General features: G+C 36.3%; 1 protein-coding gene across 11 annotated transcripts in view; it reads left to right on the top strand.

The window, feature by feature from the left end:
- The window catches only part of PHTF2 (putative homeodomain transcription factor 2), a 160,691-nt gene that overhangs the window by 122,264 nt on the left and 22,090 nt on the right, over nucleotides 1-16,337 (top strand). For all 11 annotated transcript variants that reach the window (XM_024249636.3, XM_063726103.1, XM_063726102.1 and 8 more), the window contains 3 exons: nucleotides 1,378-1,564; nucleotides 3,714-3,869; nucleotides 10,168-10,386. In XM_024249636.3, coding sequence (XP_024105404.1) covers nucleotides 1,378-1,564; nucleotides 3,714-3,869; nucleotides 10,168-10,386 — 562 coding nt within the window. The remainder of the gene's footprint in view (nucleotides 1-1,377; nucleotides 1,565-3,713; nucleotides 3,870-10,167; nucleotides 10,387-16,337) is intronic.

The raw sequence follows: 16,337 nt of genomic DNA, 5'->3' as shown, positions 1-16,337 counted from the left end.
AGAGCATATGGGAAATAATGGTCTTTCTGCCCCTTTAGGAACCTTGGAGAAGAAAGACAAGGAAGGAAAGGGGCCTGTTTGCATAAGACAGAAACTTTCTAGGTTGATGAGTGTGTTAAAAAAAATCCTAACAGGCAGTTTCCCAGAGAGCAGGCAGTTTGAGGTAGTATGGACAATATAATTAACTTAATAGTCAGAAGGTCTGTACTCTAGTGCGAGCTTTGCTTCTAACTGACTGCATGACCTTAAATAAGTCACTTAGACTGGTTCTTCTTCCTTGTTTCCAAAATGAGCATTTAGAATAGGTGAGTTTTAATTTCCTGCTCAGTTCTAAAATACAGATTCCAATAGAACTGAGTAACTTACTGTTAAAACTAATGTGGGGTTTTTTGGTATGTGTGCACTTTTTTAAAACTTTTGGTTTTTGACCTAACTGAAGGCAATATACTATTTTTATTTTTCCTAACTTGCAAAATTGATACCTCTAACAAAAATTCAAGGGAATTTATTTAAATATAATTGCTTTAAAAATATTTTATCATAGACTTAATCTGCATTGAGCACATTTTAATTTTGTGTGGGACTAACTTTATATTTCTGTTAACCGTTTCCTTTGGATAACTGTTCTTTCATCCACTGTAGTCTTTGAAGAGGACTCCTCAAGTGTTTGCCTGTTAGTAAAAAACATCTCATTTCCCATGTTGTATTTTATATGTTGAAAAAAAATTTATTCTTATAAATTCCTCAATTCTAGCCCTTTAGATATTTATAAGCTGCGTGATTACTAATATCTTTTCCAGAGATTATTTCAGTGGGTGAAAGAGGTTACTTCTTTATTTTCTTTGTGTTGTTCTTTTTCACTTCTTCCATTATTTAGAAACTTATTTAAAATTTTCCTTTTTTTATATCTTTTTATGTTACAGAAGACCTGTGTCTTCATTGTATATTAAAATGAGTTGTATACTAAAAGGAATTTATCAAACTAAGTTAAACCATGAATTGCAACTTAACCTGACAATTAGATCATTTTTTAAATAAAACTTCAAAATATATTTTAACCATAATAAAATGGGCAAAATTTTGTTTCTAGATTTTGTTCAAAGACCAGATGATTTACTAAGAATTTTTTGATAAGTTAGGGCATGTCTCCTAGAATTGTTATCTGTAAGACCTCAAAACCTTTAAGCTGAAATAGGACATTAATTTACATGTTTATTTTAGCTGTTAGATATATTTCTAAATTATTATACAAATAGGATGATCATTAAAATTTAGAGAAATAGCTATCTGATGTAATTATTAACATTATAATTTCTATCAGTAACCTATCCAAAATAAGCTAAGTCCAAACATTCTTCTGCATATTTTAATTTTTAGATCAAAGAAAGCAAAGAATTCAATTGATAAATCAACTGAAACTGACAATGGCTATGTATCCCTTGATGGGAAAAAGACTGTTAAAAGCAGTGAAGATGGAATACAAAACCATGAACCTCAGTGTGAAACTATTCGACCAGAAGAGACAGCCTGGAACACAGGAACACTGAGGAATGGTCCTAGCAAAGTACGTGTGATTTTTAAAATAGTTTGCCTGTGTGATTTTATATTAGTTAATGTGAAGTGACTTAGATATAGTAGTTGCCCTTGAACTAAGTGTTTGCTCCAGAATTAATTCTGTGAGCCTTTATAACACTGATGAAACTGTAAATGAGATAAAGTGTTGTGATTAAACTTGATTGACAATATAATCTGACACCTTCTGAATTGATGGCTTCAGTTTTTCCAAAATGTTTTTTTTTGAGACAGGGTCTTACTCTGTTATCCAGGCTGGAATGAGGTGGTGCGATCTTGGCTCACAGCAGCCTCAGCCTCCCAGGCACAAACGATCTTCCCACCTCAGCCTCCTGAGTAGCTAGAACTACAGGCATGCGCCACCATGCCCGGCTAATTTTTTTTTTTTTTTTTTGTAGAGACAGGGCTTAGCCATGTTGCCCATGCTGGTCTCGAACTTCTGGACTCAAGCAATCCACCCACCTCAGCCTTCTAAAGTTCTAGGATTATAGGCATGAGCCACTGTGGCTAGCCCCAAAATGTTAAAAGCACTTTATAATTTACAGTTGTTGTTTGTTAAGCCTTACTTTTTCTTTCCCTATTTCTGTGTGTGTAAGAATTTGCACTAAGTGGAACATGCAAATAATTCAGAAAGCTGAACAAGGAAACCAGTTTTCCATTCATGTTCTCTATAAGAAGATATCTTGTTTTTCCTGCATTCATTACCTGTGGTGTCAACATACCTGTTTTGTTTTCTTTTGTTTTGTTTTTAATCTGGAAAAAATCTTACTGGGGACATATTTGTTAAAGAGAACAATTATTTCTTTACTTTTCCAAAATAGAGAGACTCTGGTTTTATTGTAACAAAGCTTAATGTGATGTCTTCTATTTCTTTGCTTCACTGAATTTTTTTTGGTTGAACAGTTTATTCTTTAGAAGCTGTTACAGTAAAAAAAATAGAGAGAGAGTCAAATTAAAAGATGTTACCTCTCTTACATTTGGGAATGTGAGCATGAACATATTGTGTTGAGGAAAATAAAGAAAAGAGGATTCTCTAATTTTGGGTAAAGTATATGTTACTACTTGAACGTTCATGTATTTTCAGTACCAGTAGCCATAGAAGAGCATGGGCCTGCAATGAATGTAGTCCCTTACTCTGATTTTAGATTTTTTTCAGCATTTAGCTCTGATAATGTGAGCCTCTCATCACTGTTATTCAGCAGATAAATTTTCAGTCATACACTTTCAAACACGTTTTCAGGCTTGTATTAATATTACCTAGTAAAGTTGTATGAGGAACATGAAAATATCAATAAAACGTATGCTCTAGAGTCATTTAATTTCGTAATTTCTAAACTCTGGATATCTTTTACAAATTGATGTGAGTAGAATGTTGTCTGACATGTGCGCACATGCAGTTGCTATTTACTTCCTCTTATCCTGTAAACTGTTATTAAATTAGTGGTGGGTCTTACAGTTGATGGCTTTTTCAGTTTGAAAAAATAGTATAATATGTTCTTTCACCTTCTTTTAAGTGGTCTCTGTTCTGCTTTTCTCCTGTTTATATTCCTTTTTTTTTTTTTTTGAGACATGGTCTCACTATGTTGCCCAGGCTGGAGTTCAGTGGTACGATTATAGCTCACTACAGCCTAAAACTCCTGTGCTCAAGTGATCCTCTCACCTCACTCTCCTGAATAGCTAGGAGTACAGGTATGCACTGCTATGCCTGGCTGATTTTTTATTTTTATTTTTTAAGAGACTGAGTTTCGCTATGTTGCCCAGGCTGGTCTCGAACCTCTGGCCTCAAACAGTCCTCCCACCCCAGCCTCCCAAAGTGCTGGGATTACAGGCTTGAGCCACTGTGCCTGGCATATTTCATATTTTTGGACGCTGTTTCACATCCTTTTATGAACAGAAATATTACAGGATAATATTTGACAAATGGCTGTTGAAGTACTTTTAAAAGTAAAAATGAAAGTATAGTCACTGATTTAAGATATTTTTTCAGAAAATCAGATAATACTAATTAGTTACTTTGTGGTAGTTGAGGATATTTTGAAGTTGTGTGTGTATATGTATGTGTAATTTCAAATTTCGTAGTTTAAAAGCTAAAAGGTTGGTTAGAAATTACCTATAATCCTCTTTGTGTACTCCCAACTTAGGATACCCAGAGGACAATAACAAATGTCTCTGATGAAGTCTCCAGTGAGGAAGGTCCTGAAACAGGATACTCATTACGTCGTCATGTGGACAGGACTTCTGAAGGTGTTCTTCGGAATAGAAAGTCACACCATTATAAGAAACATTACCCTAATGAGGTATATACTTTGTCCTTAAGTGTATACATACATATCTATGTTATATGTTACTAATTTATAACTTCTTTCAACAATTAAAAGTTGTTGAAATAAATATTTCACATTATTATCAATATTTATTATTGTTGTGTGATCTGGATTTATAAAATAGCAGTTATAGGTTTATGTATTGCACATGTATTGATAGATAGCCACACATTTGGGCTCATTTTGTGCATTATCTTTGAAGACTCATACATTGTTTGTTGTTTGCTTTTAAAGAAGAACATTCTGGAGAGAGAATCTGCAAACTCCTATGTTCACCTTTTCCACAATTTGAAAGGCTTTATACATTTGATCATAGCAAAGTTATTTTAAGTAACTTCCTTCATATTGCTGTCACCAGTTATTAAGTCCCCATACTTCAAAATTCAGTTCTTTTTTCTTTGTTTTTATTTTTCCTTATTAATCTTTATTTTCTCTAAACCCTTTTCAACTATATCATATCTCTTGAGCTTAAAATTATTTAAATAAAGAATTTCATTGAATTGTATTTTCAGTTTCTAATCTAAGGGTAGAACATTTGGCTTTAAGGCAAATAAATTACACTGTTTATCACCTCTTTATAAACATTACCTTCTACTCTTTTTGAGCTATATTAGTATTTTTTTCCTTGATGGTTTTGGGTTAAACTTGTAAAAAACACATGTTACGCTGTGCTGGAATATGATTGCCTTCAGAGTATTAAGATTAGAAGAGTTACTATTCTTTGCACACTCTTCTTTGTGGTTGTGTCTCTGGTTAATCTTTCTGGTGATTATGGTTTTGTTTCTTTTCCCAGTGGTTGCCATACAGACACTAATGCCAGTGTGTCTGCTCCATTGCCTCTTCACCCACGTCATTTGATGTACTATCTTTTGTTCCTAAACCAGATAACCAAGCTTGTAAAATTTTGTCTTACTGTATGTACTGTTAGAAGTCAGTTGGTGCTGGAAGGGAGATGGAGGGCTGTATGACCCCTCTCCCAGAATAAATTATTTGGCAGTAGCAGTATTTTTCTCACTCCATGATCTTTGCTCTTGTTGGTTTGCAACTGTATTTTAAACGATTGAGGTTCTTGAAGGGCAGAACATTAGTCTACCTATTAACTTTTAAATTAAAAGGTTGTTTAAAATCTTGATTTCCAGCTAAGTAAGGCTGATAGTAAGCATTGATTTACATCTTTTTTAATGATATAAGAAATTACATAAATATAAAATATGGCTATAAAATTCTTCATCTATAAAGTGAAGAATGTAGACTAGGTGATATTTTAAAAGGTGCATTCAGTTCTCAAAAATTTTTACTCTTAAACCAGCTTTAAAGGGCTTTTCTAGAAAAAAGCAAAATAAAGCCTCCTTTGAATAAATAAAATGGAAACAGAAGATTTGTAGTGCTCTTTTGCATTTTTATTTATAAATTTAAATTTATTTTATAAATTACTGTACTCTCTTCAAATTGCTAGTAATGTTTTTTTCTTTAAGAGTGAGGCATGAAAAAATCATTTGGACCCACCCAAACACAATGAGCAAGCATTTCTAGCACCTAGATTGTGCCATTTATCACTAAATAACGAAAACCAAAAAAAAACAAAAACGAAACAACTTCTTGAAGAAGTGGCTGATTCCTGATTGTTGTTTGTTGCAGGAAATATACAAAAAGACTGTGGAACCTCTTGTAATATGATAGAGGGCAAGGAAGCTATCAAAGACTACCAAGGTCTTTTCAGAAAGACTTGGGAGCCAAAGATAGAATAGTTTGAACTTTAATTTTTCTTGATAAAAGTATTCCAATGATAAATGAAAAAATTCTTTGGGGAAGTATTTTGTGCATGGATGGGATTGGTGGGCTTTATTGTAAGAGAATGGGTCAGGAACCTAGCCATTTGTTGTAAGCCTCCCAGATGGCGATATCTATAGACAAACTTTTTAGGGGCATCTATTTTTTAGGGAAGTCTCATCCAGTCTTCTGGTGGGATGGGGGTAGTAGATAATAAAACAGGCTGCTCTGGTGTTTGGCACCAAGGGAACTGGGGATGAGATGGGAATCTTGTCATTTAATGTGTAGACTTTCATTTAATCCCCGTTTTTTGCCTTTTTCTACTATCTACTGTATCTGGCTGACTTCTTCCAGTGTTCTGTTGGGAGGAATTACTTGGTTATCTGGGATGCAGGAGGCATCCTAGGGAACTGACAGCTTTTAAGTGTTTCTTCTGTTACCTACTCTGTCCTGCTTTGTTCAACTCTACAAATATTGTTCAATTTTTACTCCCAATTGTAGGTTAGCTTTTCATCTCATAAAGGTAACATTTGATGAGAAGCGTAATGAAGAAACCATGGGCTTGGAGTTAGATTATTTAAATGACCTTGGGAAAATTATTTAACTTCTGAGTTTTTTAAAACAATTTTCCTTCCACCCCCCAAAAAAAGCATTTATAAGTCCATATTCCCTTCAAATAAATACTATGTGTTCTCTAAATCTGATTATATGTTCAGTTTTAGGTGTCTAAAGATTTGACATGATGAGCAGTACAAACCAAAACAAATGTGTTTTAACTTGAACTGTTCAATTCTAAAATTTTCTTTTTTTAGACTTTATTTGGCAATTTGTACTGATATTCACTATTAATCACACAAATATTGTAGGTAAAATTCTATTTGAAAGGTAGACAATTATAGGCAATAGTTTTTAGGGGTTTTTTGTTTGTTTGTTTTTTGTTTTGAGACAGAGTTTCACTCTCCTTGCCCAGGCTGGAGTGCAGTGGCGCCATCTCGGCTCACTGCAACCTCCGCCTCCCAGGTTCAAGTGATTCTCCTGCCTCAGCTAATTTTTGTATTTTAATAGAGATGGGGTTTTGCCCTGTTGGCTAGGCTGGTCTTGATCCACCCACCTGGACCTCCCAAAGTGCTGGGATTATAGGCGTGAGCCACCACTCCCAGCCAGTTTTAAATGTATAAAATGACCCACTTGGCCGGGTGCGGTGCTCATGCCTGTAATCCCAGCACTTTGGGAGGCTGAGGTGGATGGATCACGAGGTCAAGAGATCAAGACCATCCTGGCCAACATGGTGAAACCCCGTCTCTACGAAAAACACAAAAATTAGCTGGCTGTTGTGGCACGCGCCTGTAGTCCCAGCCACTTGGGAGGCTGTGGCAGGAGAATCACTTGAACCCAAGAAGCAGAGGTTGCAGTGAGCCGAGATCACGCCACTGCACTCCAGCCTGGCGACAGAGTGAGACTCCATCTCAAATAAAACAAAAACAAAAACCCACTTATTAATCTGCATTTGGCAAAAAACACTTCTAAAGAATTATAGATATTTTCTTAATCCTGAAATCATTAATTAGTTTCCGTTAAAGTCATCAGGCCTTTAATCCTGATTAGCAAGTCTGCATCGGACGTTATATATAATAAACTATCTTTATCACAAATTTTAAATTAGCAATTATTAAAAGCTTAATGCGTTCTGTGCCTTGCTAATGAAAACTGGTGACATTAGAGAACCTGAAATATTTTTGGAGTGCTGTTTATAAAACAAAGCAGAGTGATTTTTGTCCTGTTTTTCTTTCTATATTTGTTTTTACTTATTAATCATTTTCTTCTCTTTTAAAAGTTTTTCTTTTTACTTCTTTCTAAATAAACAGCCCTCCTCCCACAAACACTCTATTAACACATTGTAGATTCACAGTCCCCATTCTAATATCAGCAGATTAATTATTAATAATGTACCTCACTCACTCAAGGTATTTTGTTACCTGTGGTAAGGAGATGGCCAAAAAAAAAAAAAAAAATCTGTCTTTTGTGGACTTGTAGTATATTGAGATTTACAGTCTATTTGAGAATATTAAACACATGAATATTTAATTAAGACAGACAATATCGGCCGCACATGCAGTGGCTCACACCTGTAATCCCAGCACTTTGGGAGGCTGAGGTGGGCAGATCCCTTGAGCTCAGAAGTTAGAGACCTGCCTGTGCAACATGGCGAAACTCCATCTCTCAAAAAAAAAAAAACAAAGTACAAAATTTAGCCAGGCATGGTGGTACACGCATGTAGTCCTGATTCAAAAAAAAGAGGCCAGTGCCATGGCTCACCCCTGTAATCCCTGCACTTTGGGAGGCTGAGGTGGGCTGATCAGTTGAGTTCGCGAGTTCCAGACCAATCCGGCCAACATGGTAAAACCCCATCTCTACTGAAAATATAAAAATTAGCCTGGTGTGGTGGCGGGCTCCTGTAGTCCTAGCTACTCAGGAGGCTGAGGCAGGAGAATTGCTTGAACCCAGGAGGTGGAGGTTGCAGTCAGCTGAGATAGTGCTGCTGCGCTCCAGCCTGGGTGACAGAGTGAGACTCCATCTCAAAAAAAAAGATATATATATATATATACACATATATATATATACACACATACATAAAGAGAGAGAGATTGATTGTGGAAAGCAGTGCAAAATTTATTGTCAAATGAATATAAATAATAACTCACTTCAGGCCGGGCTTGGTGGCTCAAGCCTGTAATCCCTGTACTTTCAGAGGCCAAGGTGGGTGGATCACCTGAGGTCAGGAGTTCAAGACCAGCCTGGCCAACATGGTGAAACCCCATCTCTACTGAAAATACAAAAATTAGCCAGTTGCAGTGGCATGTGTCTGTAACCCCAGCTACTCGGGAGGCTGAGGCAGGAGAATCACTTGAACCTGGGAGGTGGAAGTTGTGGTGAGTGAAGATCGCGTGCCACTGCACTCCAGCCTGGGGGACAGAGTGAGCCTCCATCTCAAAAAATAATAATAACCCACTTCAGGGACAAAGTGATCACTCTAGGTAGGTGGCTTTAAGGTAGCATTTGTTGAGCCCCTGCTTTGTGCCAGGTTTGTGTTCAAAGTTTTCATGCTCATTTAATTTTTAACAGCTTTTTAAAGGAGTGCAGGATTAATGATAAGAGGTAGGAGCATAATTAAGGCCTAGGGTGGAACATAATCAAAGCAAAGAACAAGTCATGCTTAGGGGCTCAGAAGTAGCCTACTGTCACTGGAGTAAAAGGTTATGGTATGTAGTGGAAGACAAGGTCAAAAAGTAGCACATATGAAGATGAGCATGCTAGGTGAAGGAATCGGAACTTTATCCAGGAGAGCAGTGAGAAGCCAAGGAAAGATTTTGACTGGAGGAGTCAAAGAACAGCTGTGCTTTAGGAAGGTTAATCTGGAAAGAAGAGGAAGGCCTTTTAGGCAAAGATCAATTAGGAGGTGCTTATAGCAATGAAGGTATAAATGATAAAGTTTGAAGTCAGTGATAGCAAAGGAAAGACAAAAGGATAAATACAATGCATTTTAAAGGTACATGACAAATCTAGTCACAGAGAGCAGCCAAAAAAAAAAAAAATTTTTGAAGATACCTGGCCATAAGGATGGCTATGACCATGATTTATTCAGTAAAAGTTTTTTAATTAATTTAAATCAAAATTTTACTCATCTTTATTTTGTACATTGCAAACTCCCAGGATAAAGTAAGCTGATTAGAAATTATTTAACTTGTTTTAATTTTTTACTTTTATACCACAGATTATCTCAAGAACATGAGTTGGCAATTACCTTTTTGGTTTAGGTATCAATTTTATGTTGATTTCACTTCCATTTGTGAAACAAAAACAGTAGATAAATCCACTCTTGCTTAAAAAAAAAAAAAAAGACTAGAATAAGAAAATACAGTCATTCCTGGGTATCCACGTGGGATTGGTAGATATCTGGCCCTTCTATAAATACCAAAATCCAAGGATTCTCAAGTCTCGCAGTCAACCCTGTGGAACCTGATGACACATAAAGTCAGCCCTCACCCTCCATTTCTCCAAAACTGTGGTTTCTGCATCTCAGGAATATTGTGTTTTCTGTCTGCAGATGTGGAATGCATGGATATGGAAGGCCAATGGTATCACCATTAATAACATAAATTAAAGTCATTTAATGTTCACCATGCAGACCGTATGAACTTAGACTACTCTCTCTGCCTACCTGAGTTGTGAACTTCATATAAAATTTAAGAGAAAATAGATACAACCCTTGTATGCGAAGTAATATCTGAGCTGAAATACGAAATCAAATAAATTTTGATGTGAGCGTATTTTGTTACTGAATAAAAACTAATATATTTTGTAATGTTTTGCTGTCTCACTATCTTTTGAGGGTGTATTTGTTGTTTTAGCAAAAAGTATCAATATATGGGTTCTGATAGTATCCTTTGAGTTGGAAAGAGTACATAAATTGTATTAATGTCAAAGAATATCTTGATTTCAGGACGCCCCTAAATCGGGTACTAGTTGCAGCTCTCGCTGTTCAAGTTCCAGACAGGATTCTGAGAGTGCAAGGCCAGAATCTGAAACAGAAGATGTGTTATGGGAAGACTTGTTACATTGTGCAGAATGCCATTCATCTTGTACCAGTGAGACAGATGTGGAAAATCCTCAGATTAATCCGTGTGTGAAAAAAGAATATAGAGACGACCCTTTTCATCAGGTTGGTTTATGGTTTTGGCTAATGTGGAGCTGAGTCAAGCTCCTTTGAATTTATGTTCAGATTTTACAGAGGTGAAGAAAAAGCTTACATTCAAGCTTATATTTCTATAATTCTTTTTTCTTTTTATGTGAGCTGTGGTCTGGCTTCATCAAAACATAGAATCTCAGTACTTATATTGTGGTTATGTATGTTCCTGAAAAGTTATTGGTAACTGGAGTTTTGTAAGTCAAATCATGTGTTAGGTGCAATAGTACTTTCTTACTGAACATACTTTGTGGCCAGATGCATGTACACCTTGGTCTAAACTCCACCTATAAGATTATATTCACAAATCTACATCTCATGAATATCAAATTTGTATCTCCAAGTGCCCATAGTAATGCTATCCAATGCAAATATTATGAGAGTCAGATGTATAATTTTTAATTTTCTGGTAGCCTCATTACATTTTTTTTAAAGGGGAAATTCAAATATGTTTTATTTAGCCCATTATATTCAAAATATCACTTTAACATATAACTAATATGAAAAAATTAATGAAATATTTTACATTTTTAATACTAAATCTTCAAAATCCGGTGTAAACACTTAGAGCACATCTCATTTTGGACTAGCCACATTTCTTTTTTTTTTTTTTTTTTTTTTTTTTTTTTTTGAGATGGAGTCTCTCACTCTTGTCACCCAGGCTGGAGTACAATGGCACGATCTTGACTCACTGCAACCTTCGCCTCCCAGGTTCCAGCGATTCTCCTGCCTCAGCCTTCTGAGTAGCAGGGATTACAGGCGCCCACCACCACACCTGGCTAATTTTTATATTATTAGTAGAGACAGGCTTTCACCATGTTGGCCAGGCTGGTCTCAAACTCCTGACCTCAAGTGATTCTCCCACCCCAGCCTCCCAAAATGCTGGGATTACAGGCATAAGCCACCCTGCCCAGCCGGACTAGCCACATTTCAAATGCTGAATAGCCACATGTGAGAAGGGTACTATATTGGACAGCACAATTTTATAGGATATCTTTATTTGAATGTCCCACCAATACCTCAAATTTAGCCAGTCCTCCCTCATAAATCTGTTTTTCTTATTCCATTCAAAATTTTGGTGAATAACATCTCCATTCATCTACTCACTAGTCGAGAAACTTGGCGGTCATTTAAAATTCTCACTCTTGTTCACCTTCTCTGTTTTATCCAACTCCTTATCTAATCCTGTCAAACCAAGTAAAGTCAGAAAACTCGAGAGAAAAAAGAGAACTTTCAATCTGATAAAAGGGTGATGCATAGCCATCAAAGAACCATCTGCTATAACAATACCAGAGGCTGGGTGGCTTAAACAACGAACATTTATTTCTCACAGTTCTGAGGCCTAGAAGTCCAAGATCAGGGTGCCAGCATGATTGGTTCTTGGTAAAGGTTCTCTTCCTGGTTTACAACAGCTATCTTATCCTTGTATCCTTACATGGTGGAAATGAGGGAGCTCTGGTCTCTTTACCTCTGTCTGGTTTTGGTTGGAGTTAGACTGATTTAAAGTCCATATTAAAGAGCAAAATATCAAGAATAGCAAAAACAAGTTTGAAGAACAACAGGGATCTTTCCCTACTGGATATAAAAATTTACTTTCAATTTAATACTCAAGATAGTATAGTATAGACATATAAACATATATACCAATGGAACAGAATAGAAAACTCAGAAATAGACATTTGTTTATAATGGATCACTAATACGTGACAATAAGTGGCATTACAAATCAGTAGAAAAAGAACGGACTATATGGTTGTGAGTCAAATGATTATACACTTGAAAACTTATTCCAAATAGTTTCTAAAGGTGAAAAGCGAAACTTTAAAGCATTTAGAAGAAAATACAGGAGAAAAATCTTTATTACTTCAGGTTAGAGAAGAATTTTTAAAAACAAGATATAAAAAGCACAAACAAAAATGGAGAGATAAATTTGAATATCTTAAGATTTAAAACTTTGGGCGTGTTAAAAGATGAGCCACAGGCTGGGAGAAGATATTTCCAATACATTAACTATCACAGTGTTACTACATACAGGACATAAAGAACTCCTACAGATGAATAAGTAAAAGACAAATGACTCAATAGAAAAATAAAAGGATGTGAACAGGTCCCCTGATGGCTAATAAAATATAAGTGAAGATGGTCAGCCTTGCTATTAGTTAGGGAAATGTAAATTAGAACAATTAGATACTACTTAATATTGATCAAATTGTCAAAATTTAAAACCTGATAAATTTCAATGTTGGCAAGAATGTGAAGAGAGAACTCTTTAATACTGATGTTTGTTTGTACAGCTACTTTGAAGAGCAGTTTGTCGTTATATAGTAAAGTTGAAGTTCTATATATTCTAGGACCCTTTCATTCCACTTTAGAATGAAACTTTAGAAGATAGGCACTATTACTGCATTGTGCATGATAGTGAAAGTTGAAAATATAATCGCCAATAATAGTGGAATTAATAAATAATGTTGTATGATAAAACAGTATACAGCAGTGAAATTGAATGAACTCGGCTGCATATATCAACATGAATAAGTTTTTAAATATAATTTTGAATGAAAAAAGGCAAGCTGCCTTTACTTTGAATAACCCTGTCTCTACTAAAAATACAAAAATTAGCCAGGCGTGGTGACAGGCACCTGTAATCCCAGCTACTCTGGAGGCTGAGGCATAAGAATCACTTGAATCTGGGAGGCAGGGCTTAGCAGTGAGCTGAGATGGCACCATTGCACTCCAGCCTGAGCGACAGAGTGGACTCTGTTTCAAAAATAAGTAAAAAATAAAAAGGATGGCTATGAATGTTTAGAAAAAACAAAGTGGTAATTAGATAGGGAAATTGAGCTGGAGTGTTTTGGTGTTTACTCCCTAATATATGAGATATTTGAAAACATTGATATATACAGGAGAAAACCAGTAGGTAAGAATCAGAGATACGGGAGAAAATGTTGACTGGTGGAATGACGTTTCTTAGGATTCTGGAGGGGAATCATAATCAGGAAGCTTAGCATTTGACAGGAAGAGGAAAACATCCTCTGCTGAGATAAGGATAAGGATGAGTGCATGCAGCAAGCAAGATGGTAAGAGAGTTATTGCCTGATGATCTCTTTTCTGTGAAGTGCAAGAGTCCAAGAGATCTACTGGCAATAAGCGAGATGATACAAGAGGAGGCTTTTGGATGGTGGTGAAGGCTTTAAGTTACCATTTGTGGAGAATGGAGAAAGGGGACAGAGAGAGGGAGGGAGAGAAAGAGGAAGAGAGAGAGAGAGAGAATGAGAGAAAGAGAGAGAGAGTGTGTGTGTGTGTGTTCAAGCCAATGAACACATCAAAACAATCATACTGCCTTGCCACATTGTTGAGGGTCCAGCTGGAATCTGAAACCATGAATTTGTAGTTGCCTATTCTACACAGCTATGTGATGTTTTCTGGAATGTAGTTGTTACTATATCTGACATTTAATAAGCATTTACTTATACCATACACTGTGCAAAGTAATCTAGTTGCATTATCTCATGTATTTAACCTTTACAACCTGTGATAATGTAGTTTATTTTCATCTTACATAGCTCAGAGTTGAGTAATGTGCCCAAAGTCACACAGAGTAAGTGTTCAGTAAATAGTTGCCACACCTGTAATCCCAGCACTTTGGGAGGGTGAGACGGGTGGATCACAAGGTTAGGAGATTGAGATCATCCTGGCTAATGCGGTGAAACCCCATCTCTACTAAAAATACAAAAAATTAGCCGGGCGTGGTGGCAGGCGCCTGTAGTCCCAGCTACTCGGGAGGCTGAGGCGGGAGAATGGCGTGAACCCGGGAGACGGAGCTTGCAGTGAGCCGACATGGTGCCACTGCACTCCAGCCTGGGCAACAGAGCGAGACTCCGTCTCAAAAAAATAATAATAATAAAATAAATAAATAAATAAATAAATAGTTGCTCTTCAAGGGACAGGAGATGGGATGATTGAAATGGTGGATCTGGTGGCAGTCTAGTCATTAAATTGTTAGATTGAGAAGGAAATGAAATCAGGAAGGGACTGATAAATTTAAGGATAGGTGTGTTCAAGAGAACAAGTGTTTCAGAATTGAAGCTTTGAGAGACCAGGTAAGATGGGAAGTTGTAGTAGATTCCTTTCAGAAGTAGAGCAGTTCCGTATGGTGACAAGGTCTAGGGTGTGGCTGTGGGAGTAGTTTAGCGTCCTTGGGATTGAAGAAATGAAAAAACAGTGAACAATCCATGAAAGCATAGGGTGTTGAATGAGTCATCTGCATATTCATCTAAGTCACTGAGACTAACAACTGGAGTTAAGATTGAGGGAAATGCCTGTGAGCTATTTTCCCAGAGATAACTATAAGCAGCATAAAAGCAGGGACCATGTGTGTTTTTTTTGCTCAGTGTTGTATCACACAGCGTGAGGTACACAGTAGGTATTTAATAAATACTGAATGCCTGAAACAAAATTAATTTTTTTCAAAACATGCCAATTAGGCCTTTCTTAAATGATTTAAAAAATTGTTTTATGATATCTGTGCAGAGTAAATTGCTCCTGAGTCTGTCACATCAGTCGGCTACCTTTTTGGTAAGATAAAATTTGTTAATGCTCTACTCTGTATATCTAATTATGGTATCCTAGGCTTATATTGGTTTTGCTTTTAAAGACTTGATCTTAAACAGATTTTTAATTCTCAGGTTTCAAAAAATAAGCTCATGCTTTTAGTTTTACTAGTAGCTAAGTAATGGAAATTAGCTCCCTTTTACTAAAAAGCTACTAGTTTTTTTCTTGTTTAACCAGTCCGTTAGGTTTGGAAGACCTTTTTCTGCCTTCTCATGAAAAAACACTGAGCATTTGAATTAGTATGTTCTAATCAGAATATTCCCAAATGTGTATCTTTGTTTCATTGTTTTGTTTTGTTTGTAAATAGTAATTGAAACATTTCCACAGGAGAAAATTTTTCTCCTATAGTCCTCCTCTATAGCTGAATATATGCTAAAATATAAAGCTATATTCAGCTGAAATTCAGTTTTTAGTAAGTGTAAAGTTTTAAATGGCTGCATTCCCACAGTTGGAAACACGAGTATGTGGTTGTCATGGTGAATTTATTTGAAATAAAACATGCCACCATTTAAGCATTAAGGTTTTCAGGTAGTTTTGAATGAACAAGGAGCAAAGCAGTTGAGATTTTAAATGAGGATGAAGTATAATCATTTTAGAAGTTCTAAATTTTTGGGTCTGTGATGCTGTCTCCAAAGGAAAAAAAAAAATTTTAAGTTCTGAATTTTAGTTTGAAAACATATATAGTGGCCAGGCACGGTGGCTCACGCCTCTAATCCCAGCTTGGGAGGCCAAGGCGGGTGGATTACTTGAGGTCAGGAGTTCAAGACCAGCCTGGCAACATGGTGAAACTCCATCTCTATTAAAAATACAAAAATTAGTCGGGCATGGTGGTGGGCATGGTGGCAAGCACCTGTAATCCCAGCTGATCAGGAGGCTGAGGCATGAGCATTGCTTGAACCCAGAAGGCGAAGGTTTCAGTTAGCCAAGAACCACACTCCAGCCTGGGCAGTGGAGCCCAACACAGTCTCAAAAAAAAAGAAAAAAGAAAATGTATTTAGAGTAACCTATGTGATACAATTATAAAATGAAATTATTTGTTCTGATGTTTTCCCTGAGACTTTTAAAAAAATATTTCATGTGATGCTATTCTCCACACTGCAGACATGATTCTACAAGACTGTTTTTCAATGTACATTTCACACACAAACACACACACACACACAGAAATATAGCAGTCTTTTTTATTTATTTTTTCAAGTTTCTACACACAACGTTGAACATGTAATTAACTTTTTTTTTTTTTTTTTTTTTTTTTTGGAGACGGAGTCCTACTCTGTTGCCCAGGCTGGAGTGCAGTGGCGCGATCTCGGCTCACT

The sequence above is a fragment of the Pongo abelii genome, chromosome 6 (genome assembly GCF_028885655.2).
Source record: "Pongo abelii isolate AG06213 chromosome 6, NHGRI_mPonAbe1-v2.0_pri, whole genome shotgun sequence".
Lineage (NCBI taxonomy): Eukaryota > Metazoa > Chordata > Mammalia > Primates > Hominidae > Pongo > Pongo abelii.
The sequence above is the reverse complement of the archived record's forward strand: the minus strand, read 5'-3'. Positions and strand labels throughout refer to the sequence as shown.